Source organism: Pteronotus mesoamericanus, unplaced genomic scaffold, assembly GCF_021234165.1.
Source record: "Pteronotus mesoamericanus isolate MK-2021 breed Mesoamerican mustached bat unplaced genomic scaffold, CSHL_Meso_final contig_101, whole genome shotgun sequence".
NCBI classification, from domain to species: Eukaryota; Metazoa; Chordata; class Mammalia; order Chiroptera; family Mormoopidae; genus Pteronotus; species Pteronotus mesoamericanus.
The window spans coordinates 17,601,740-17,627,168 of NW_026555001.1; the positions used below are offsets into that span (position 1 = coordinate 17,601,740).

The following is a 25,429-nucleotide window of genomic DNA, read 5'->3' on the forward strand; positions in this document are numbered from 1 at the left end:
GCGCGCGGGGGCGGGGCTGGCGGCGGCGGTCGCGTCTGGCCTCGGAGTTCCCAGCCTCATGGCCGCCACCTGCCTCCTGCCGCCGGACCCCGCGTCTAGATGCCTCCTGACGCTGCTCGGAAAAAGCAGGGAGCTAGGGGTGCGTTCATCTGAGAACTCAGTGTCTCCATCCCGCTGCACCTCCTCAAACTTTGATTGACTCGGTGGAGAGATTTCCCTGCATGCTGACAAATGTTGAATTTGAACGTTGTGACTCTGGAAATACTGAACTTGAACCTGAACTCTGAGATTCTGGGAAGCGATGGTTAAAGAAATCCTTCCACCCCTTCGTGATTCTGAAAGCGTTACAGCAAAGAACCACCTTTCCCATGGAATTTAGATATGACTCATGGATGTCCCCTTGTTTACCTATGACAAGGCCAGACACACGCCCTTCAGATTCCCATTCCTTTTGCTTCCTACATGATTAGCTGAACTAATTGTACACACTGACCAATGCGGACAAAATACCGGGTACCTTGACTCGACCAGACTTTCTAAGCTTCTCTCCTTCCTCCAGCCCCCTAAACTTTGATGCACCCTCAACCTGAGCCGGCATACAACCCTTCTTATTCACCGTTCCTGAAAATAGGATGACTTCCCTGCAAAACATTCTCTGACCTGCAGTGTGATCACTGCCCCCTCCTCCACTTCATCCCACTCCCCCACAGCCAGTTCTTTCCAGGTTTTGTTCCCTGCTCCCTGTAAAGGAAATGCCCCACTGACTCTGACCTGGGCCACAAGTTGCAGATCTTGTGCATGGCCAGAGAGTTCCCCTAAAGCATTAGTCACCCCTCACCCACACCCTCCCACTGCAATAGTTCCTTTCTTTTTGGAACAATCTGTTACAATGAAGTCTCCTTTACCTAAAGCTAGGTGTTTTGTTTTTTTGGTATTTGGACAGTTGAGCATTTGCCCTACAGTAATTGCCCTCCTACCTTATTGCAATGGAGTAGACTCTTTCCCCCCTGTTGCAATAATGTTTTCAAATAGAGTCTCCTTTGTTTAAATCCTGATTTCTTTTTCACTTGACAGTTTTTAATGCCAGTATTCAAAATGAGGTTGGGCCTCACCTACAGACCCCTGCCAATCCTCGCCCAGGGAAAAGGCACCTTGTGAATATTTTAAACTCATCTTTTGTTCAGTAATTGATTCTGGGATCCTGTAGTGAGTTCTACTTTCAAACCAGTGCTCCCAAAATCCTGTCGGTTGTAGCCCACAGTACGGAGTTATTAGGATACTTTGATCCCTTTGAACAAAGAGACTTTTCTTTGACGCTTATATGAGGCCTTGTCCTTTTCTTCCTTCCTTCCTTTCATCCTTCTTTTCTTTTCTTCCTCCCTCCCTCCTTCACCTACTTTCCTTCCCTCCTTCCTCCCTTCCTTTCTTTTTTGTCCCAGCACCATTTGACGTAGAGAAGATTCTTCCCTTGTCAAACACCAGCTGATCATAGATGTATTGGTTCATTTCTGGAATCAAAATTCTATTTCACTTATTTAAAGATCTATTCTTATGTGAGTATCATAATGTGTTGATTACCATAGTGTTGTAGTAGGTTTTGAAATCAGGAAGCGTGAGCCCTCCAACTTTGTTCTCTTTCAAAACTGTTTTGGTTGTTCTGATGGAGTAGGCAGTTAGATGTGAGCAGAGCAGGAATGGTAGGCCAGATGTGAAATGTCACCAAGGAGGAAAGCCCCAGGCATCTGGCAATGAGAAAAACTGGGAAAACAAGTATTGTAGGCTAGGATCTTTTCCCCAGGGTGATATTTCATCCCCTAGTATGCTGCTAGCCATGTGGTTTGTACCCCCTAAACTTTGGTATCGCTGGCCACACAGTTTGGACTCTCTGACCTTACATATCACTAGTCATGCAGTTTAAACCCCCTGACCTTTCATATGCCTAATGTGGTTTAAACCCCCTCAGAGAAGAAACAAGGGGGCTGGAGAATAGTCTCACATGAATCCCATACAAACCCTTGCATGACCACTCTCTTAAGTGTTAAGTCCTCAGGAAAAGCTGATGAACATTTTATTGAAATCCTCCCCTTTGGAAAACAGATAAGACCCCTTAAGACAAAGGACCCAATGTGATATCTCTCTCTCTCTCTCACACACACACACACACACACTCTCTCTCTCTCTCTCTCTCTCTCTCTCACACACACACACACACACACACACACACACGCATGGCAGTGCTTTTCCCTCTCTTCTTCTCTGCGGCACATTGTCTTTTCTTTCTTTGTCCTAAGCTCCAAGGGCCCTTCTTTTGCCTCTGTAACCTATTTCATGAGTCCACACAGCCCAGCTGGCTCACTTCTTTTACCACTGTGACTTCTAAATAAATTTCTTATGCCAGAGTTCATAGCCAAACTTAAGGACCGAGGTCTAACTCCCCCATTAAAAATTCCAGGTACCTTGAAATTAGGACCGGTGCTTCCATTTTTGGAAAAGAAGGCCATTGGGATTTTGATAGGAATTGCTTTGAATCAATAGATCAATTTGAGGACTATCAACATCTTAACAATGTTAAGTTTTTCAATCTATGAACATGGATATCTTTCCATTTACTTAGGTCTTCCTTAATTTCTTTCCGCAATGTTTTGTAGTCATCAGTGCTCAAGTCCTGTACCTCCTGATACTAAGTATTTTATTCCTTTTGATGCTGTTGTAATAAGAATTGCTTTCTTAATTTATTTTTTAGATTTTTCATCATTAGACTATAGCAATACAACTAATTTTTATATCTAGCATCTTTGCTGAATTTGTTAGCTCTAATAACTGTATGTTTTAAAATAGATTTTGTAGTATTGTGTACATGTGAAATCATGCTATTGACATAAGACATGTCCAAAGAGAATTTTTATGAGTTGATTTGAGCTAAACTGACAATTGCTGTAAAGCAAGATCTCAATTGCTCTGCAGAATAGCAGGTTGCAGCTTCTTTCTTTTTTAATTTTTAAAATTTATTTATTGATTTTGGAGAGAGGGAGTAGAAGAGGAGGAGAGAGAAACATCAGCTTGTTCCACTTATTCATGCATTCATTGGTTACTTCATGTACGTGCCCTGACCAGGGATTGGACCCATAACCTCGGCATATCAGGACAATGTTGTGACCAACTGAGTTACCTGACCAGAGCAAGTAGCAGCTGCTTCTAAGCATTTGAAATTAAGGAGGGAATTTAAGAAAGATTATAGAGAGATAGGAGAAAGCAGGGCAGGTCGCACTGTGGAAAACAAGCAATGCCGCCATATCTTTTTCAAACCTTCCTTTCTCTTGTCCATAATGTTTCCTTTCTCCATTTTGTGGTTCCAGATGCATCTCAGGAGTCATTATCTCTCAGAGGCTTTCCCTAACACCCCTGCTCTTTCTTTCTCCTCCCTCCCCTCCCTTCCTTCCTTTTTAAATTTTTTAAGTATTGGTTTTAGAGAGAGAGAGGAAGGGAGAGAGAATCAATTTGTTGTTCTGCCTACCCATGCACTTACTGGTTGATTGCTCTATGTGTCCTGACTGGGGATCAAACTCGCAACCTTGACACATCAGGATGATGTCAATGATGCTCAAACCAACTGAGCCACCCAGCTGGGGCTCATTATTTCTTAGAGCATTATGTTGCAGCTTAATGGTTCTTTACCTATCTCCTTCATTCCCTCCTTGTCTGTGAGCTCTTTGAGGGCTAAAACTACGTGGCTTTTTCTCTCTTTTTTTCTTTTTATAAAGACCTCTCTATTTCCTGACCTGGTATAGTTCTTAACACCACTTGGGTTTAGAGTAAATGTTTGTTGTTAATAAGTGACATAGGTTATAGGAACACAACTCAAAACCTGGCTTTCTCAATTTAGGACAGAAGCAAACAAACACAGAAACAAAAAAAAGGAGGAAAGCACCCAAAGCCTTTTATGCTAATCTGTGTACCATACACTTTTTCAGGATACTTTTCTTTTTTAAAGAACATTTATAGAAGTAGAGTCAGAGAAAATCTTTTGCAAAGAGTTAATTCAGAATGATCTCTTTTCCTTGGTAACTGCAGAAGATGGGCTTCTGAATTCTTCCTAATACCAAAACTGCTGTCACAAAAATAAAGAATTAAAAAATAGGCCAGACTTTGGACACTACAGCAGTGCAGTCAATACTGATTCAGGTCCCCAGAGAAAAACCTTCTGCTTCAGTGGGCCCTTGTACAGCATGTTGTTGGCTAAGGAGTTCTGAAAGTGTAAGGGAGAAGCTGATCATACATCATATCCATTATGAAAAATTCAGGGCCAGGAAAAGGCAGCCATGACCCTTTCTCCCTCCTGCTCACAAAGTACAAGTAGGAAACCTGGCTGATCTTGGTAGGGCTCAGTGTAAATTGTTGAGCCTAGGACCACCCAGTGTAGGAGTGGGTGGCAAACTGGTGTTGGTACTGAGCAGGGGCTACACTAGCAGAAGTGAGGAGACCTGACCTAACACTCACAGGGTCCTGGTGCACCAGAGTGCCAGGGTGGGTGGCATAGGCTGCAGCATGCCTTGAGGAGCCTTCAGGATCTTTCTGTAATAACTAACGCCAGTCCCCCCGCCCCCGTTGCAGGAAATGAAACTTTATTCTGTTCAATAGCTAAGTGAGGCAGAAAAACCTAGGTGTGCTGCCATTACGAGGTGTCCACACCCTTGAGAGGACGATGTTAAGTGGTGTCTTGGGGAAGGTGTGGTATGCAAATTAGTGTAAGAGGGATTAGTGTCAGCTCTCCTGAAATCCACACTGCTCCCCAAAAGGAAAAAATTATCTCTATTCCCAGTGTCATCGGGAGCTTGGACGGCTGTAATGTTCTAATTCTGATGCAGCTTGGCGATCTTTTCAGGACTTTTCACCAGTCTTTAATTTTTCTTAAGCGTAGCAAACAGGAAGAGCTTCTGCTCAATAAATAGTAGGCTTTCTCTGGCTAATGTACCGACATTGAAATGAACATAATTCGTACTTTTTACAGCAGAGCTTTTCATATAAATGGTGAGCCTTAATCTTTTCCTTTGAAAGTTAAATCACACATTTAAAATTTTTGTGTTCAGTTTTTGTATTCTTAATTCTTGCGCGGGCGGGGGCCGCAGTGATAAAGGAGGCTCTCAGTAGGAAGAATTCATTCTTTGTGACTCCGCCTTACATCTGGCTAGGGTTATAGAAAAAGACCCGGCCTTGCTTTGTTTAAAGACGCAGGATTTTAGCATTTGTTCTTTTTTCAGCTTGCTCTCTGCTAGATACCGCACAGATCTATTTTATCACACTTGTCACTTCCATTTTTACAGCCATGAGAAGTGTTACTCAAGTTCAGTGTTATGCCTTCGGTATCTCTAAGATTCCAACTCAGGTCACTGCGACCTCGTCGTCAGGTTCCCGTCCATGCCCCGTTCCTGCTCCTTGCTCCGTCCAAGCCACCTGGGGTGACGGCGAGGGTAATGCTGGGGCACTTGGGCCTGGCACGGTGTGAGGTCTCATTCGGTGCGCCTTCGGGTATTTCCCATCCCCCTTCTACAGGGCTAGCCTGACCTGAAAACCATAGAGTTGACATAGTCCAGAGCGTCCCTTCCCTGGCCGCCGAGCCTGACGTCGTGCCGCTGGGCGGGGCCTATTGGAAGGGCGGGGGGAGAAGAGGGAGCAGCCGGCGGTGGAAAGGCTGGCTGGCCTTGCAGCGCCCCGCAGCGGCCACGGCCGGAAGCGGTCTTGTCGGCCCTGCGGCGCTGGATCCCTGACGCACGGAGCTCAAGAGCGAGAACGGGAGAGAAAGGGGGAGAAATGGCGGCTCCGCTCGGCTCCCGCTGAGGAGGGCGAAGCCGGCGGAGGGTCTGAGTCGTCGGCCTGGCGCACTGCTCCCGCCTCTCGTTACTTCCTCCTCACGCCGACTTCCCGTCCTGTGCCCTACTGTCGCCTGTCCTCGTCAGCGCTCCACAGCGTCCGGGTGGGCTCGTCTCCCGGCCCGCCTCCACTGGCCCTGACTGCCCGGCCGGCGGGCCGGCCTTCCCCAGCTCTCCCGGGCGCGGCGGGCGCGGCGGGCGCGGCGTGGACCCCGTCCTCCTGGCTGGACCATGGTGAACACCCGGAAGAGTTCTTTGCGCCTTCTCGGGTCCAAGTCGCCTGGGCCCGGCCCTGGGGCCGGAGCAGAGCCTGGGACGACCGGAGGCAGCAGCCATTTCATCTCCTCTCGGACCCGCTCCTCCAAGACCCGCGCTGCCAGCTGCCCCGCCGCCAAGGCCGGGGGAAGTGGTGGCGCCGGCGTCGCTCTGGATGAGGCCCGGGTAAGAGCGCGGCGGCCCGAGTCCGCAGGCTTGCGAGTGTCGGCCCGGCCGCCGGGGCTTTGTCTGGCCGGGCTGGGGCAGGAAGCGTCCAGGGGAAACCTCTCGGGCGGCCGGAGACCAGGTCTAGCGGGTGCGGTGGAGGCTGGCACCCGGCTAGAGAGGGCCGCGACAGCTTCGCCGGCCCGCCTCTTTTGTGTGAAGAACAGCACCGGAGTCCTGGGGAGAGGGCTTCGGGGGGTGGGGGGTCCTTGCGGGGACTTGAGGACGGTCCGCTTCCCGTGTCCTCGTCCCGCCTTGGAGGAGAAGGCTGGGGGAGCAAGGGCTCCTAGGGGCCGGAGTCCCGGGCAGCACGGCCGGAGAAGTGAAAGTTTTCGGCGGTGTCAAACCCGTCCTGTGAGTGTGTCAGCTCCTGCCGGTGTCTCACTCACTCCGGCGCAGTCTCCGACTGTTCGGGGGTGGCGCGCGGTGGGGAGGAGTGCGCGGAGGGCTCCCGCCCGCAGCCGGGCCGGGGTGCTGGAGAAAGTTTGCCGTCGCTCTGACACCAAGTTTAAAAACAAAATCGACGCCGTCTCCTCGCCGGGCGGGAGAGATCCGGCGCGGCGCTGTGGCGGGAGCGCCCGCCGCGGTCCCAGTTAGGGACCTCGGAGGGTTGTCGGGTCACGCAAGGGGCAGGGCGCGCGTCTTCGGGGTGGTGGGTGGTCAGCCCAACGCGGGCGGCTTCCTCGACGGCTGCACCGTCGTTACGTAACGCCGGCATGGCCACACCGTCGCGAAGATGACATCTGAGGAAGGCCGTGGAGACAGGTTTTTTTTTTTTTTTTTTAAATAAAGTGACTGAAATTTTAATATAGTGTAAAACTTGAAGCTAGCAATTATGTTTGATCACTTTTGAGGAATCGGTAAGTTTGTGTTGTGTGAGACTGGCCGAATTTAGAGGAGAGAGTATTGTTTCTGTTCGGAAAGAGGCGAATTTACCAGGGGTAATTTGGCTGGCGATTGCTATTCTTTTAAAATGCGCCTTCAAATCTACACCATTTTGTTATTCAGTGAGGAAAGCAGTATTTTGTTTTCTGCAGGACGCTACAAGACTCTGGTGTATGTGTGCTTTTTCTCTGTTTCCCAGCGACATAGTTGATGGTCATCTTTTGAAATATATTTAGTGCGTCTTTGAAAATACAGTTGACTTCTGTTTTGCTAAAAACCTGGAAAATATTTTCAGAATTATGTTACTAGACAGTTTGGGGGCTTACAGATCTCTTAGGTTGAAATAAGGCCAACTCTGAAAGTTGCGCGAACTGTTGGGAGTAATTACTCTGAACACTAGGCTGGCGGTAGACATTGTTCCAAGCACGCACACGCCTATTGACTTTCTGAAGCTAACGTGCATTTTTAAATGGAAGTAGGTTTAAGAAAGGTCTGTCTTCTGCGCGTCAGGGCAGATGCCGCGTTGAGAGCGCGAGCGCCGGGCCGAGTGGCGCTGTGGGAGAGCCTGTCTGCGGAGCAGCGCCTGGCGGCCTGGCGCGCGGGGCTCGGCCGCCGCCGCGCGGCCTGCGGTCCCGTTTCCGACTCGGGGGTGTCGTGCTGTCCCGACCCCCTGGGGAATGAGGCGAGGTAATTTGTCAAGCAGCTGTTATGGAGATGTTAAAAGGCAAGGAATCAATAATCTAATGTAGAAATGGACATTGGCTAGCTCCTAAATGGCTAGGAGAAGGAAAGATATTAAAGCTCTTTCTAGAAGGATGCTAATGAAACTTTGTTTGGCGGATCCTTTTAAAATGTTTTGTTTTGAAAGACCGTAAAGAACAGGCTAAGGAAGATTTACTTTGACATATTGGTGTTTCAGCGTTAAGGTTTGTATTCTGGCTGTGGTAGATGATGGCATGATCGGATTGCCTTCTCTGAGAAATTTAAGAAACTTAATCTTATATGTGTGTGATTAGTTCTTTCGAAGAGCAGAAGTTACGGTTCTGATTTTTTAAAGTTTATGCAGTACACATTTATGAAGCAGGCTGTCTCTTTCTGACGTGGATTGATTTGAGCCTGGGAAGCTGTTCTTCTCAAGGTAGTTTTCTGTGACAGGCGTTTAGCGCGCCTCCTGGGTCGCCGTTTCTGGCGTGGACTCGGGCACCCTGTGTCTGCGGAGTCTTGGACAGTTGCTGGTGTCTGTGAAGGCGTATTTGATGGAAAGTAGGGTTGTTCGTGCTGTTACTGTAGGAGACTTTATTTTTGTAGGAAGAGATATATCCCTCTTTATGAACTATATAATTGAGGAGGTTCCCCTTCCTCTGCTTTTGTGTTATGCTCCTCACTTTACACCTGATGCTGATTTTTTTCCCCCTTCGTTCCCTTCTGACTCTTTTTAGATTATTTCATCCCCTGTGTCTAAAGACATTTCATTTGCTCTAAAAAAACCACGGGACCATGAGCTATGCCTATAGCTTTGCCTTTTCCCCAAGTATGTGTAGGATGTGGAAATAAACATGTGGTATCTTCTGTAGGTTATTGAAATGATTTTCTTACGCCCACACTTTTTAGATGTCAGGTTGACTTGTGTTTTGCAGTTAGTGCAATTACTTCTATATAGTGCTTGGCTTTTTCATTTATTTAGCATGTATAAAGTTTGACCTCTTTTAGGTCAGTTAATCTGACCTTCAGTAATTATTATTTATTTGCTCCGCCTCAGAGTCACTCTCAGCAAACTGATACTTTTGGAAAATACTATTGGAAAACAGTCTTTGAAAAATATTTCAACTCTTTCATCCTTCTGTTAGGTCTGTTTGCTGGGGCTTTCGGCTTTGTCACTAGCTTTTTGTGCTTTTTGAGATGATCATTGGCTCTTTCTGAGGACACATGTTAGTTGAGAGAATGAAAATATTTTGAGAAACTTTATGGGTAAGTTTGTTTCATTTAAATTTTATTTAGAAAAATCTCTGTGTCCTTTAATATCACTCTGCACTTACTTTTTTTTGTTCTTTCTTTTAAAATTTAATTTTTTTCATCATCATTTATTTCCCCCACTCTCTTTTACTCCACCCGCCCCCTCCTCCTGTACTTTTATCACCCTGTACTTATTCTTTTCCAGCATTCCTATATTTGCCAACATAATACAAGCAGAGTGGTCGAAGTTGAGGATCAAACATAGACAAGCCTGAGAGAGAAATGTAATAATGTTTTAAGATAAGTAGGGAAAAATACAGGTTCCTCAGAGTAGAGCAAGCTTTTCCTTATATCAAATTCATATAGAGTACCATGTAGGTGGTATTGAGTAACACGGTAAGCAGTCTCCCCTGTCACAGTTTTGAACCATAGTAGCTGTGGTATAAAGTTCATAGGATACTCTCTGATAGCCAACTGAAAATGCAACTTTAAAAATTCAGTTACTGGCCACTTCTGTAGTCCAAATACTATACAAACTTGCAGTTGTTTTTTTTTTAAAGTTGTGGATGAAACTTGTAACACCTGTAGAGGTGAATTTCTAAATCATTGTGTGGCAGTCTTAACCATCCTTAGATAGGTCCTTGATTGCCTGTCTCTTAAGTATATAATCATAGATAAACCAATAACCTCTGGAAACCAGCTAGACAGGTGGTAGGGTTACAACTTGTTCTGTGAACTCAGGAGCCCAACCAGTGTCAGCACCTGAGTAGAGAGTGATCTTTCTCTTCAAGGATTGACTTCAGAAAAGTACTGTATTACTTTGTATTGTATACTTGGCATTTCTTTTCAGACATACACAGTGAAGTTTCATTTGTGTGCATTACTGAGTTGATTTCTTGATATTTGGATTTTTGGTTTTGTACTAGGAATGTTTTATTTCTGTTATGCATATTTGCTGGGGGAGGATTTTCTTAAAAAAAAAAAAAGAGTCACTGAGTAAAAAGCATTTTTACCTACTGAGCATTTTACTTAATAGCAAAGCATTTTACTTAGTGCAAAGTGAGGGGGAAAACCATACATAAAATATATTACCTTTATTTAAATAAATATAAGCTAAAGATTTTTAGAGAGTTAAATATTGTATCAAACAATACAAAAGACATCTACATTAAGTTATTAGGCTGTAATTTGTATTATGCTTTGGGTATATGCTGTAAGATTACAAACTTATGATGCTTTTGAACTCTTAAGTATTTTGATATATATATTTTTTACTTTTAGATTGTCATTGTAGTTTTATCTGGAGGTAGGATACATATATGATTGGTTAAAGTTTTTCTCTCCTAGATCCTTCTATTAGAATAGGTTATAAGATCCATGGGAGTAGGCTGTGTCCCTTATTTTCACCTGATTGCTGTATTCTAAGGTTTGGTGCAGCATGTGACACAGAGGCAATGCTTAATAAATATCTGTTAAGTGAATGAAACGGCATATTAAGGAGCCGATCTATTTTGTGAAAATCACGATGGTCAGACTTTGAGGATAGAGGATAAATAAAACACAGTTCCTACTTTCAGGGCTGTAAGTATGCACAGTGGTATACATATGAGAAATTATTAACAGGACAAAAGATTTCAGAGTAATTCAGATGCTCCGTAGGTAAGAGCTCTAATCCTTTACTTACTGAATGTGTGGAACTCTTCGATGTTCTTTAATGATAGAAATTGTCAGATCCTAGCTGTATTCTGGATGCCTACAATAGTGCTTTCCAGATATTGCCCAATAAATAGTTTTTGAATGAATGAATGGAAAGTATGCCTCATTTTAAATTATTTTCATATTGACAATCTTCTTTACTGGTAGCATTTTGTCTGCCCATTTGGTAGTAGCCTAGTAAGAAAGAGAGCAGTAAACTAAGGTTTGTTTAGCATCTCATGCCAGGTGTTTAATGCTGTCTCATTTAATCCCTGCAACAACCTTATAAAGCAGGTGATGGTACTCTCATTTTACAGCTGAGGAAATTGAGTTTCTGAAGAGATTAAATGGCCAGTAGAAGGTCAAATAGGTATTGACTTGGCCAAAAAGTCTGTTTAGGTTTTTTCGTAAAAGACATGTTTTTCATTTTCACCAACAGCTTTATTGATTTGGTTATTTTGAGTGTGTTGGCTATCTTTCACTATTGGCTTCTAGTGGGTAGAGGCCTACGGTGCTAAAGAATCTTCCAATGCATAAGACAGCCCCACAGCAAACAATTATTTGGCCAAAATGTCAATAGTACCAAGAAACTTTGCAAACCACTTTGACACTTTTGATCAATCATTGCACCTTCTCCATACACTGCACAAATCTTTTTTTGTGTGTGTTTCAGTTACATTTTTACCTTTTTTGAAATAATAAAACATAATTCGCTAAAAACATTGCCTATTTTCTTTTATCTTCAATATTACAATGGCTACACAAAAATTCACCAGTTTTGATTTTTTTAAAATGCATACTGATATGACAGCTATCACTATACAATCTAACAGAATTGTTTTGAGTGAAGTTAAAGACAACTAAGCACTATTAGAGCCATCGTACGGAAAAAACTAAATGAAATTTTTTGCCAACCAATAATATCTAAATCTAGTTCTGGGTAAGTGGCAAGCAGAAAGCCAAGTAGTAGGGGTAATACCTAAATCTAGTTCTGTCTTCTCCACTTGAATATCACTGTCTCATCTGTATTTATCACTACTCTTTAATGCTGTTCGATCAGTGATTTCCACAATATCTGAAATAATGAAGAAGGCAACTGTTGTGTAGTCAGAAAATACTGTACATGCTATGTATAAACAGATTTTTACTAGACTATCTGGGGTTGTGTCTAGGATTGCATTGGGACTGAAAGTGGGAACAGTAGCCTATAGGGATATGAAATACAGAACAGCGATTTTCAGTAATTGCTTGCTGCCTTATTTCAGGGGGTGGGTATAGGGAGAGGAGCAGGCATATTGTGAGATCATTTTGCAGTATCTTTGTTTCCCAATATTTTAAAAATGGCTTGGGAAAAGATAATCCCTATAAAGAGACTAAGTGTGGGGCTTGTGGTCTCCAATAGAGGTGTACTTGTGCTGCTATCTTTCCCTCTGCTTGGTGATATTGATTTATCAGTGTGTACGTTTTCTTTTATGCTCTGGGAACCTATCTCTGGGGATAGATACATGTTTTCCATTTGAGAAGAATGTTCATACTTTAAACCTTTTGAAAAGACATTATACAGCATATATATGTACGTAGATACATACTAGTGAATTAAAAATGTTTGGCATTATTTTGTGTCTGTATTCTATCAGTAGGACCCAAATCAGGATATCTGAAGCAGTGGTGCTTCAGATACTCAAAATATGTTTTCTAAATTTGCCAGACAGGCACTTGGGAGATAATCAAGCCTAACTTTTGGTGGCAGGTCATGCTTTTTCCTTTGTTCTTGCATTCAATCAACAAATGTTTATCAGGCAGCTACAACATTAAAATGCAAGTACCATGTGGGCAAGCATTTTTGTCTCTTTGGTTCACTGTTATAGGGCTGCCATGTTGCAGAAGTCAAGGAGGCACCATTCATACTATAGTCTATGTGAATGGCATAGAATGTATACTTGTTGTATGTTATGTGGTGCAGTTAATATCCTTGTACAGTGTCCCTTGTGGACTTGGTTTGGGAATTTCTTTGCGATAACCCAGAGTGGAGTAGAGTACATGTACTTAAAATAAACATTACCTCTAGGTTTGCTGCTCTAGTCTCCACTTCTAGGAGTAATGTATATGGGTTCCTATATCCCCACGCCCCTGCCAATATTTGGATTTGTTTTTTACTCTTTTAATTGCTTTTCTTTGATTACTAGTGAATATGAGCAACTCTTTGTTGTATTTTTTTTTTAAGATCCTAATTTCTGAAATGCTTACTAATATCTACAGGATTTACTATATATTTCTTTAATTTTCAAGATTGTCACATATTGTAGATCAGTGACTTTTAACCTTTTTTCTCCCCAAATAGTAAGGGATACTATTCACATTGCAACCCTGTACACACATGTAGTTTTATCTTTTAGGTCTATGATTTTTTTTTATTGAACTACTAGACAACTTATCCTTTTGTAGGGCCACTTTATAATACACGAAATTCCCACCCTGGCTGATGTGGCTCAGTGTACTGAATGCCAGCCTGCAAACCAAAGGGTCTCTGGTTTGATTCCCACTCAGGGCACATGCCTCGGTTGCCAGCCAGATCCCTGGTAGGGGGTGCATGAGAGGCAACCACACATTGATTCTCCCCCTCTCTGTCTCCCTCCCTTCCTCTCTCTCTCAAAATAAATTAAATAAAAAAAATCTTTAATAATACACCAATTTCCCATGTATGTTCTGTTCTGATCGCTCTATTCTTTTTGGTTGGTCTGTTTATTTTTGTGGCAGTAGAATACTATTTCTATGACTGTGGTTTGAGATATGTCGTAATTCCTAAAAGGCAAGTTCCTCCTCTTTATTTTTCAAAATTGACTTAAATACTCAAGGATCTTTACATATTTTTCATGTACATTTCCAATTAAGGTTAGAGTTCCTCAAAAGGTACAACTAGAATTTTGATTGTGAATATATTTGAATTCCTAGATTAATTTGCAGGGAAATCGACACCATAATAAGCAGTTCAAGAGCAAGGCATGTCTCTCACATAACATAGTTTTTGTATTTCTCTTGTGGAGTTTCAGGCTTTCTTTGTGACCTAATATATTGTCAGTTTTGGTAAATGTTCTTTGTGTGCTTGAGAAAAGTGTGTATTTTCTCTTTGATGCAGAAAAATATAAATATATGGTAGAAAACAATAAGAGATGGAAAATACAGTATGAATTTATTGATTACTCAGATTAATCTCCTATATTGTCCTATACCAGATTCTCTTTGTTTTTATTGTTCAAGATCTCCTGGTGTGTGTGTCTATATATAAACTTTTAATTTTAGAATAGTTTCTAATTTCCTTCTTGCTTTATTCTTTGATACATTGCTTATCTAGAAATACATTGCTTACTTTTCCAAACAGTTGGACATTTATTTTCTAATTACCTTTTTTGTTATTTACTTGTAGTTTAATACCACTATGTTCAGAGAGCATACTTCATATGATTTGTTGTCATTTATATTTGTTACGCAGTTTATGGTTAGTTTTGGTAAATGTTCCTTGTATGCTTTTTGTTTTGTTGTTGTTGATTGCTCTTAAGACCTAAACCTCTGTGTTTTTTAAAAAGTTAACTCTTAACATGTTTTTTAAAAATTATGTTCCCTATAACTACATACTTTTTAAATATTCTCTTGTAATGTTTTACTTCCCTTTCTGCCCTGTATTGTCTAAAATTCTATGATTTTTAAAAATAGATATAAGTACTTTGCCTTTTTTTCCCTTTGGAGTTTTTTTCAGTAACAGTAAGTTTAAGGTACCAATTTGATTATTTTATTTTATGGAAAAATATTATATTTTTATTTAAAAATTACGAAATAAATATTTAAAGCAATATGGAAGTTCATAGAAAAAAATAAAGGACCTTCTACTGCTCCCCTAATTCCTCCAGTTTGTTCCTAGGTATAAACACTGTTAAAGCTGGTGTACATCTTTGCAGACTATTGCACACACATGCATGGGTTATTTATATGTGTATATTTTTGACAGAAAAGGAATCATACCCTACTATTTATGATAGTTTTTCTAAGTTAACTATGTGTTAATTAAGTTAACTAATTACTTAACTTTTTTAAATACCCATTCTTCTTGATGGCTTTCTAGTATTTTGCATAATTGTGTTATTCACTTATTTAACTCTTCCTTTCCTATTGTTATACAGTTAAGTTGCCTCCATGTATGTATGTATGTATGTATGTATTTATTACCTGAGTTTAGAGAGAGGAAGGGAAGAGATAGGGAAACATTGATGGGAGAGAGAAGCACTCATGGGAGAGAGAAGCATTGGTTGGCTGCCTTCTGTATGCCCTGGGACCAGCAAACAAACCCACTACTCATGTATGTGCCCTTACAGGCAATCAAAACCACAACGTTTTGGTTACAGGATGATGCTCAAAACAACTGAGCCACACTGGCTAGGGCACCTCTGTGTTTTTAGTGTTATAAGCAATGTAGCAGGAAATAACCTTTCTCTTTTAGGTGAAGTGGAATTTTTGGGTCAAAGATAAATGTATTTTAATATTTTATAGGTTTTGCCAAATTGTCCTATAAATAGGCTAAATCAGTACGCACCCTATTCCCCAATACTCTGAGCATCGTTAAGTTTTTATAGCTTTTACTGGTTGATTTAAGAAGTTAGGCTTTGACTTCCTTGAAGGGTAGAGACTCTCTTATCAAGTATCTTTAGTATGTAACATAATAAAAAGTGCTTTATAAATTTTCTTCATGGAAGGAATGAATCACTAAAGATAATAATTTTATGGGTTCTATTAATCCTCCAAACCATACAAGTATCCTTATTTGAGACTGTATCCAATCTCAGGCTGTAGGTAAGATATTTATAACTTAAACCACTTCACCTGGTTCTTCTAACAATCTTATGAGGTAAATTGTTGAATTATAGGAGCATTGCTGTAGCATAAATATAAGACTGGTTCTGTCCAGCATTTGAATCTGTGGCATTTTCCAGTACCCACATTGTCTGTCTGTCTGTCTGTCTGTCTGTCTGTCTCATTTTAACTATGTAATATTTTCAGGTTAAAATAAATTACCAGGAAGAGAAATGCAATTTAAATTATAATAGACTATTTTTATCTTTTTACAATGCCTCAGCTCATTTCTGTGTATTTTTTCCTTTGTATATTATTTCATGATGATTGTTCAGAAATATTAAACTAGTAAGCCAGTGCTCTTGCGGTATTTGGAGGGAATTGAGGATAGTGTGTATCGCTGAGTTTCAGGACTTAGTAGCATAGTATTGGCCCTAAATGAATAAGGAGGAGTGAAGAGTTTTGTTTTCTGCAGTCATGGTAACCGTTGCCTCTGTGCATTTGTTTTACAAATGAAAGAAAAAGAAGTTGACTGTATTTCTAAGCTTCTTCCTCATAAAAACAGGAGTACTTATTTTCAAAAAGGTAGAAAAAAAGGTATGTCTTATAAAGGAAACTGGAAAACATTGATTGTGCCCATATACTTTCTGATCTAACCTGGGGGATAATATTCCTCATTCTCTTTTTCTTGTCTCTTCAAGGATTTTTTATGCATCAGTTATCACACTCTTTAAATTTTCATTTTATTTTATTCTCTTCTGTGATTCTTTTTCTTCTCTTTACAAGAAACCAGGTCATCTTATCTTTTCCAAAAAGGAAATCCTTCCCTGACTTCTTTGATTTTGTGACCTCCTTAGACTATTTATTGTCTTCTTCCTTGCTTAATCTTGAGATTTCTTATTAAGAGTAACTGTGTAGTCATCACCTGTACTTTCTTACCACTTAGTTCTTCATCTAGAGAATTCCATTCAGCATTTTGCAGAAATCACCGTACCAGAAGTTACAGTGACTAATTTACATAATAAATTACCATTCCACAGGCTTATCAGCTTTCCTCCTGTTTGGTCTTTTTGGAGAAAACTTCCATTCCCCCTGTTTTAGTGAGACACTGTTTTTCTCTAGTCTTCATGAAATCCTTTCTGCTCATCCCTTTAATGTAGGCATTTTTAAAAAGATTTTGACTTCTGCCTTTTTTTCATTCTGTATATTACCTATGATTCTTTTATTACCATTTCATATTTATCTCTAGTCCTCACCTCATTCTAACTCAGAGCTGCATTTCCTACAGCCTGAAAGACATCTCCCTAGATTTCTGGCTAAAGTTCTAAGCCTGAGTTTCTTTCTTTCTTTTCTTAAAAGTAATTAAAAGTATTTCAATTACAGCTGACATACATTAATACTTTTGTTTCAGGTGTACACCCCAGTGATTAGATATTACATAATTTAGTGATCACCTTGATAAATCTAGTACCCATCTTACACCATACATAGTTATTACAATGATATTGACTATATTCCCTATACTGTACTTTACATCCCAATGACTATTTGCACTTCTTAATCCCTTCACCTTTTCCACCCATTCCCCTAGTCCCTCTCCATTTGCCAGTTGTCTCTGTATCTATGAGTCTATTTCTGTCCTGGTAAGCCTAACTTTTGATACCAGAATTCAGCATAATACTTATCCCTTAAACATCTGTCCCCTGGCTTCCTCCTATAGACTAAAAAGCAACTACTTTTTATATCTCCCCTGTTGTCTTAATTTGAATACTTATTTCACTAATATCTTAATTATTTTGTTTTTGGGAATCAATTTCTTATTTTCTTCTTTCACAATTCTAGATGAGGCCATCAAGTCTTGAATTAATTTATAGGTTTGCTAATTTACTTGTTTCCTTGACTTTCTAATTTTTTAATGCTGTACTTGGATATATTCTTTTTGTCTTTACATTAAAGTCCAGGTTCTGGATTTCTGACAAATTCTAATCTGGGCATGAAGCCTCCCCTGAAAAATCAAAGCAGTATAAAATCTCTGCTTTATTACTCTCAAGGTCTTTTGTCTAATTTTGTGTGATTGATGGTAGAATTGTGGTCAGTATTGGTGGTAGCTGATGAGACTTAAGGAGAAAATGATTTTTGTAAATTGGGAAAGTTAACTTTTAGAAGATTAGAATTTAGAGAAAAAAGTTACCTAGGTTGGATGACTATCTTTTCTGAATCATGTTCCTCTGACTATTCTGTGTGTTCCATTATTATGTGGTTACCAAATAAAGTCCACTTCATTTATGATATCTTCCTTCATCTCTATTAGCAGTTCTCATTTTTATTTTCTGCTTTCAGAAAATTGTATACTTCTATTATAGTACTTACTATAATATGCTATATATCATCATTGTGACTGTTCGTCAACTCAATAGATTTGAGTAAGTCTTAATTTATTCTAACATTGCCCCCTTATGTATAGAGTAGGTTCTCAATTTTTTGTTAAATGAAATTATTCCCTTAGTTTGAGGTGCCTTTCCTACTCATGGATTGTAATGGCTCTGACATAGATTGCTAAATGACTGTGAGAAGATTGCATAATCTCTCTCAAACTTTTTGGCCTGAAACTGGTAACGCCTTTCCTCCAAGGCTTAGGTTATAATTAACTAGTAAAATGCTTTGAAGATGAAAAACTTAAGGTTGAACCTATGATTATCCTATTAAAGGTAAACTGTTAGTATCAGGTTTGTAGGTAAAAGCCTTCCCAAAGCTTGAAGTTAATAAAATGGTGCTGAAGTAATCATTTTGCATATATTTATATCTTGCTCATTTGCTTTACTTAAATCTCTAGATTTCTCTAGGGAAGGATCTTTTTGTAATGCTGTTTATTTTGACGTTTCTGTCACAGAGCCAAGATTGAAACCCATCCATAAAAGAAGTACTGTAGTTTAGTGTAGCAGTTGGGATGATGTGCCTCTTACTCTGCTTAAAACTGTGTTATGTGTCAGAGGTCCTCAAACTTTTGTGTACTAAGACTCATTTGGAAGGCCGTCGTTAAAGGTACCTCACCTAAAGAGATTGTAGTTTAACAGGTTATGTTTCTTTAATGAGAAATCGAGGTGACTTTTGATTCAGGTAGTATGTGGACAACTCTTTGAGAGATGCTCTGCATGGAATTGAAAAAAAGCCTGAGAATATGAGAGACTGACCAATAAACATACATACTCATTTAAATAGTTAATCAAAGAGATAATAACGCAAATTATTTCAAAAATGACAAATCTTCAAATATTTTATTATTTTTCTTTAATTCAATAAATACATAAGTACATATACTTACTCCCAGAGTATATGTGTAAAATTTCATTACCTACAGATACTTCATGAAAAAAAAGAGCTTGATCTAATGTTTGTGAAATGTTCTACATAGTATTTTATACTTAGAGATTTACAATGCATATTAACATATTGAAACCTCTTAGAAGTCTTGCAGCCAAAAACCTTAGATCATTGTTTCCCAGATTTATTTGACCATTGGTCTTCCTTTATTTCCCCTAATAATTTCTATTAACATTTTATTGAACAAACTTGGGGAAATCTTGCCTTTTTTTGTTTGCCGTTGTGTGGAATGAAAAAGAAATATGGTAATTAAAAAAATTAACCTAAAATCTTTCTAGAATCTCAAGACTTGGATACCAATTAAAGATGACAAATATATAATGCTAGTCTGAATATAATTAAGTGCCAAAGTGTATTGTGAAGTTGCAGCTAGTAGGGGGGAAAGGTCAGTTCGGTTAGATTCTTCAGATATGATTTCAGAGTTGAGATGGGTCTTAAAGAGTGAATGGTGGGATTTGATTAGAAGGAGTAATGCAGGTTTGGGCTATCTATATTGGTAAAGTAGTTTTGTAGGTATCAGTTTCTGTTTTCACAAATACACCTTAGCTTAGAACACATGACATTGCTTCCTCAAGGAGTACTTTTTGAATATGTTATATAATAATGCCTTTCAAACTCTAATGTGCATAAGAATCACCTGGGGATATTGTCAAGTAGTTTCTGATTGGGGTGGGAGCACATTTGGAGTGACAAGTATAGTCTGTTGAGGGTAGTTTGAAAGTAGGTAACCAGTTTCTCTTGGGAACTTTAATAAACTGATAGACATGTTACACAACTAATATGTCTATTATTCTTAATTATTAGACACTCTGACATTTGAACTTCTAATTGCTTTTTCCTTTGTATGTTTTAGTATGAGTGTGGCCTTGTGGCTTTAAAACTAGCGCATATGTATTAAATCACAAAATTAGAAGTTAGTCTTATTGAAAAAATTTTTGGTAAGTGAATTGATTCTATAGGCTTTACTTGGATACCTTTAAACATACATTGTAAGTTTTTTTAAATGTTTGTTTGCTAGTGGCTATATTTTGACTAATTATTTGTACAATGTAGTCTTGCTTTGCAATAATATGATATAGAAATGTGCATTTATGAAATGGATAGTTTTTATATACTTTTCTTAAAAGAAATTTATAGCATAAAAGGGGACCAAACTCAGTATCTTCTTTAAAAAAGATTTTATTTCTTTATTGTTAGAGAGAGGGGAATGGAGGGAGAAAGAGAAGGAAGGAAACATCCCATGTGAGAGCAACATCAATTGGTTGTCTCTCGCACACCCCCAACTGGGGACCTGGCTCGCAACTCAAGCTTGTGCCCTGATGGGGATATCAGACTTCGACCTTTTGGTTCACAGGCCAATGCTCAATCCACTGAGCCACACCAGCCAGGGCTCAAGTATCTATATATGGTAGCATATTGAAAATGATCATATAGTCCTTTGAAATACTGATCTATAATGTATTGATAAAGTATTAGCATACGAATTAAATTATCTCTAAACAGAAGGTCCTTCCCTCTACTTTCTTCCCCACCCACCCAGTACCCACGGAATTGCGTGGTGAAGAGGAGAGCTGCTGTGCAGAGACAGGGACCTTCCTGTAGTCTGGGGACATGCAGCTGGGGAGGCAATAGTGGAAGTGTGACGGATTGAGATTTCTTGTTGAGAGATTGGTTAGCTTAAACAAAGTAATTGGAAAAGTACATAAGAAATTAACTAAATGTATTGAAGATGATGGTAACCAGGTTTCTTTCTGAGATGGGCTTAAAAACAGAAAAGGGAAAACCTAGAAAGAAACAATGTGTGGAATGAGAATTGAACTATTGGTATACACACATTTAATTTTTTATTATTCACAGATTAAGAAATAGGTACAGGTGTGTGCGTGTATGTATATTTTATATATTTCCTAGCTCTCTTTGCTATGAGGACTCAATAGGAGTGAAACTTTCAGTAACAGTAAATGCTCCTATTGCCCAGACCTTGGTTTCTAATTACCATCTAGTTACCAGGGCTTCTCCCAGAAATAGCTAATTCTAGGATCAGGGAGGGAAAGTAGAGGATGAGCTTAGAGATTTGTTTTGTTCCAGAAAGTAAGGAAATAGTCAAAATGATGGGAATGTGTCAAAAGGATACAGGGACCACTTTGAAAGGGCTCCCAATGGCCAAATCTTTTATAATTTGAGCAATAAAGTAGAGTTATGAATTACAACCCACAGAGAAAAATAAGACTCCTTGCCCTGGCTGGTGTGGCTCATTGGATTGAGTGCCGGCCTGTGAACTGAAATGTTGCTACTTTGATTCCCAGCCAGGGCACATGCCTGGATTGTGGGCTAGGTCCCTGGTTGGGGGTGTGTGAGAGGCAACTGATCGATGTATCTCTCATTCATCAATATTTTTCTCCCTGTCTTTCTCCCTTCCCTTCTTTCTAAAAATAAATAAGTAAAATCTTTAAAAAAAATGAAATAAGACTCCATAAGGCCCTATTCATATAAATAAATGAGTAAATGAATTGGGCAAAGGAGGGAGGGGGAAGCTCTTTAAAGTAGAATGCCAGCTAAAAAAAAGTGGCAGGAATCATGGGATTAGGGAATCATCACCATAGTGTATTGGTTAAAGGCAAGAGTAGTCAATGAATGCTGAGGCAGGTGGGTAGAGGTTTGATGAGGAACAGGATGTTGCTGATAGCAGAATAATTCCACATAATATAATCAAATACAAAGGGAAAGATAGACTTTACAGTGGAGAAACCTGGCTAACAACAACTTGACTAGGTGATCGGGTAATAATGATGGGTAGGGGTTGTATGTAGAATATCATTTCTATATACTCTTTCCAAGAATATATGGCCGGAGTCTGATTATGAGGAACATCAGACAGACTCGGAATGAAGGTCATTCTGGAGAATGAAAGGCTTTGCCCTCTTTTTTAAAAAAAGATTTTACTCCCTAATTTTTAGAGAGAGGGAAAGGGAGGGAGAAAAACATCAGTGTGAGAGAGAAACATCAGTTGGAGGCCTCTCATGTGCACCCCAACTGGGGACTGAACCTGCAACCCAGACATGTGCTCCAATTGGGAATCAAACCAGTGACCCCGTGTTTTGCAGGAAGATGTCTAACCAGCTGAGCCACACCAGTCAGAGTGGCTTTATACTCTTTTCAATCAAGGTCATGAAAGATGGGGAAGGACTCAAGAACTGTTCCAGATTGAAGGAGACAGAGGAGATCCAATAACTAAATACAATATGTGTTCCTGGATAGAATCATGAACCACAAAGGAAAGAGAGACATTGTTGGGACTTTTCATAAAATTTTCATGTGTCTGTGGATTGACTCTGTTATATCAATGTTAATTTCCTGATTGGGATGGTTGTATGATGGTAATGTAACAAAGTGTCCTTGTTTTGGGATGTACACAGTGGAGTATTTAGGAGAGGAATGAGGAATCATATTCTAAAAAGGTAAACAAGCTGTAGGCTTGAAACTATTTTATTTTTTTGAAGTTATTTTAAAATACAAACAAGGCTAAACATACTTTTCTAACTTTTGTTTCTGTATTTATAGATTATTGCATTTTACTACACTTTTAGAGTGATTCATTCAGTAGCTATTTATTGGTTGAATAAATACAATAATGCTGTGTTTTAATAGGAATAATAAATACATTTTTAACTGTCTTTCAGAAATCTGAGGTTGATGGTAGTTTAAGTGATAGTCACGTGTCTCCTCCAGCCAAACGCACTTTGAAACAACCTGATTCTGTTTGCAAAGACAAATCAAAATCACGAACTACTGGTCAGCGAGAGGAATGGAACATATCAACTGGACAGGCCAGGTGAGAAGTGAGAACTGACTGACTGTTTTTTCATGAATTGTTTGTTGTGATTCAGGGCTGAGGTTAATGCTAATTCTCCTAAATTGTAGAGCTGCTAGTATCTAGAAATACTTATAAATTGTATTCAATTTACCTTATAATTTTATTTTCTCTAAATATGCCATAAAATATATTTGTTTTATAAAAATAGGTAGTATGTAATAAAAACCTATTACTAAAACAATATGGATTTTGATACGTCTTAAATATGCATACATGTGTATAGTCCTGAAAAGACTATAAGAACATACAGTTAGAATTATTCTTTATTTGCAAATAGTTAAAATCTCCCCTTTCTAAAATCATTAAATATTCCACTTGAATTGACATATACTAAAATATAATAAAACCAAAATTAAATTTTTAAAGAAATCTTTTCATTTACCTCCTTGTTTTCAATTTAAACTTGCTTGTGTATGGTTTACTAGGTAGCAGGAAAAATTAGTTTTACTTGCTAAAGTAAATGGTAATAATTTAATGTAGGGAGGATAAGCATTATCCTCTGAACTCAGAATCTTTAGCTTCGCTTTCTGCAAAGTCTTTGATACAGGAGTGCTGATAATACGCCAACTGCAAAGAAAAGTAAAAGGGAAATTCTTGGGTTTCTTTTCTCCTTGAAGTATTTAAAAGTATTTTGATTTTATGTCTCTCTATTAAATATATTTATATTTATATTTTTTAATGAAAAAAAATCATTGGGGTTATATAAACTTTGACAAGTAGTTTACATGTATTAGTCCCTAAAGAGTCTGCACCTATTTCAGTATGGCCCAATAAAGGTACCAATTTAAAACTTTTTTCTTTCTTTTTTAAAAAAACATTAAAAATTTTTATTTTTCAATTATAATTGACATTCAATATTATATTAGTTTCAGGTGTACAGCATAGTGGTATTTTAAAATTTTTATTTTGCATTGTTTGGGAGCGAAGAAAAATACAGGAGTTTCAGCTTGTTGATTTTTTTTCCTCCTTTCTCATATTCGTATGTGAGATGAAACTGATCCAGATTACTATAATAATATTTCTCAAGATGAGTACTGCCCTTTAATTACACTTGTAGACTTTATCTCCCTGTTATAATCTGTCTCTAGTATTTATTTAGTGAGTGTGAATCAGGCTTCTTTTTCTGGATAAATGTTTCTAAAGAATGTTCTTTTAGTGTTAAAGTTTGACTTTTAATGGTTAAGATAATTTTAACAGTTTAATTCAAGTCTGAGGGTATAATATACTAGATTTCCCCAGCTTATCCACTGGGAAGGCCTTTATGTAAATTGATGTCTTTCACAGAACTCACAAATTTGAGGGGGAAGAAACATTGTTTTGCTTTCTTTTAGGTACTTTAGAGGTTATACATTTTTTTAAAAGATTTTTATTTATTTATTTTAGAGAAAGGGGAAGGGAGGGAGAGAGGGAGAGAAATAATAATGTGTGGTTGCCTCTCGTGTGCCCCCAGCCGGGGACCTGGCCTACAACCCAGGCATGTGCCCTGACTGGGAGTCGAACTGACAACCCTTAGGTTCACAGGCTGGTGCTCAATCCACTGAGGTACACCAGCCAGGCAAGAGGTGATACTTAAAAAAAAAAACAACTAAATACATTTTGAATAAAAAGCTTAAATAATGAATACTAACAAAATTTACTTTCTGTTTTGGCAGAAGAATAATATTTAGCATTTCATGTTTTATTTTTATTTTTAATTTTTTTAAAGAATTTTTAGAGAGCGGAGAAGGAATGGAGAAAGAGAGGAAGAGAAGCATGGATGTGTGAGGGAAACATGTATCAGTTTTGTCTTGCACGTCCCTAACTGGGGACCAGGCCCATATCCCAGGCCCGCATCCCAGGCCCACATCCCAGGCCCACATCCCAGGCATGTGCCCCCACTGAGAGTTGAACCTGCGACCTCTTGGTTTGCAGACCGACATTCAGTCCACTAAGCCACACCAGCCAGGCCTAGCATTTCACATTTTAAAAAGCTTTTTTGAGTTAAACTTTCATCTAGGCATGTAAGTGCTACACTTGGAATCTTTTGGTGTTTCTTATGACTTGAAAGGAAAATAAGTTGTTTGATATATTAGATTCAACAGAATTGAGCTTTAAATATTAATATATTATTAATTAATTAAATATATTTTAGATTTTGAGATAGCATAAAGACAAAAATCAGGATTTATTTGAAGCTCCCGATTGTTTCTATGTTATGAAACCTGAGAATCCTGATTTCTTTATTTTGTAACCTAAATTCTTATGAACATTGAAGGTAAATTATTAAATTTATTTAAAAGATTTTATTTATTTATTTTTAGAGAGAGGAGAAGGGAGGGAGAAAGTGAGGGAGAGATACATCGATATGAGAGAGAAACATTGATCAGTTGCCTCTCCTAGGTGCCCCCACCAGGGATTGAACCTGCAACTCAGGCATGTACCCTGACCAGGAATTGAACCAGTGACTTTTTGC

The 25,429-nt window shown here is 39.2% G+C and overlaps 1 protein-coding gene across 1 annotated transcript in view; it reads left to right on the forward strand.

The window, feature by feature from the left end:
* The first annotated feature begins 5,704 nt into the window (after positions 1–5,704).
* The window catches only part of ATAD2B (ATPase family AAA domain containing 2B), a 125,638-nt gene continuing 105,913 nt past the window's right edge, over positions 5,705–25,429 (forward strand). Inside the window, exons 1-2 of the mRNA XM_054569170.1 lie at positions 5,705–6,308; positions 22,784–22,935. Of these exons, the coding sequence (XP_054425145.1) occupies positions 6,099–6,308; positions 22,784–22,935 (362 nt within the window). The 5' untranslated portion in view covers positions 5,705–6,098. The remainder of the gene's footprint in view (positions 6,309–22,783; positions 22,936–25,429) is intronic.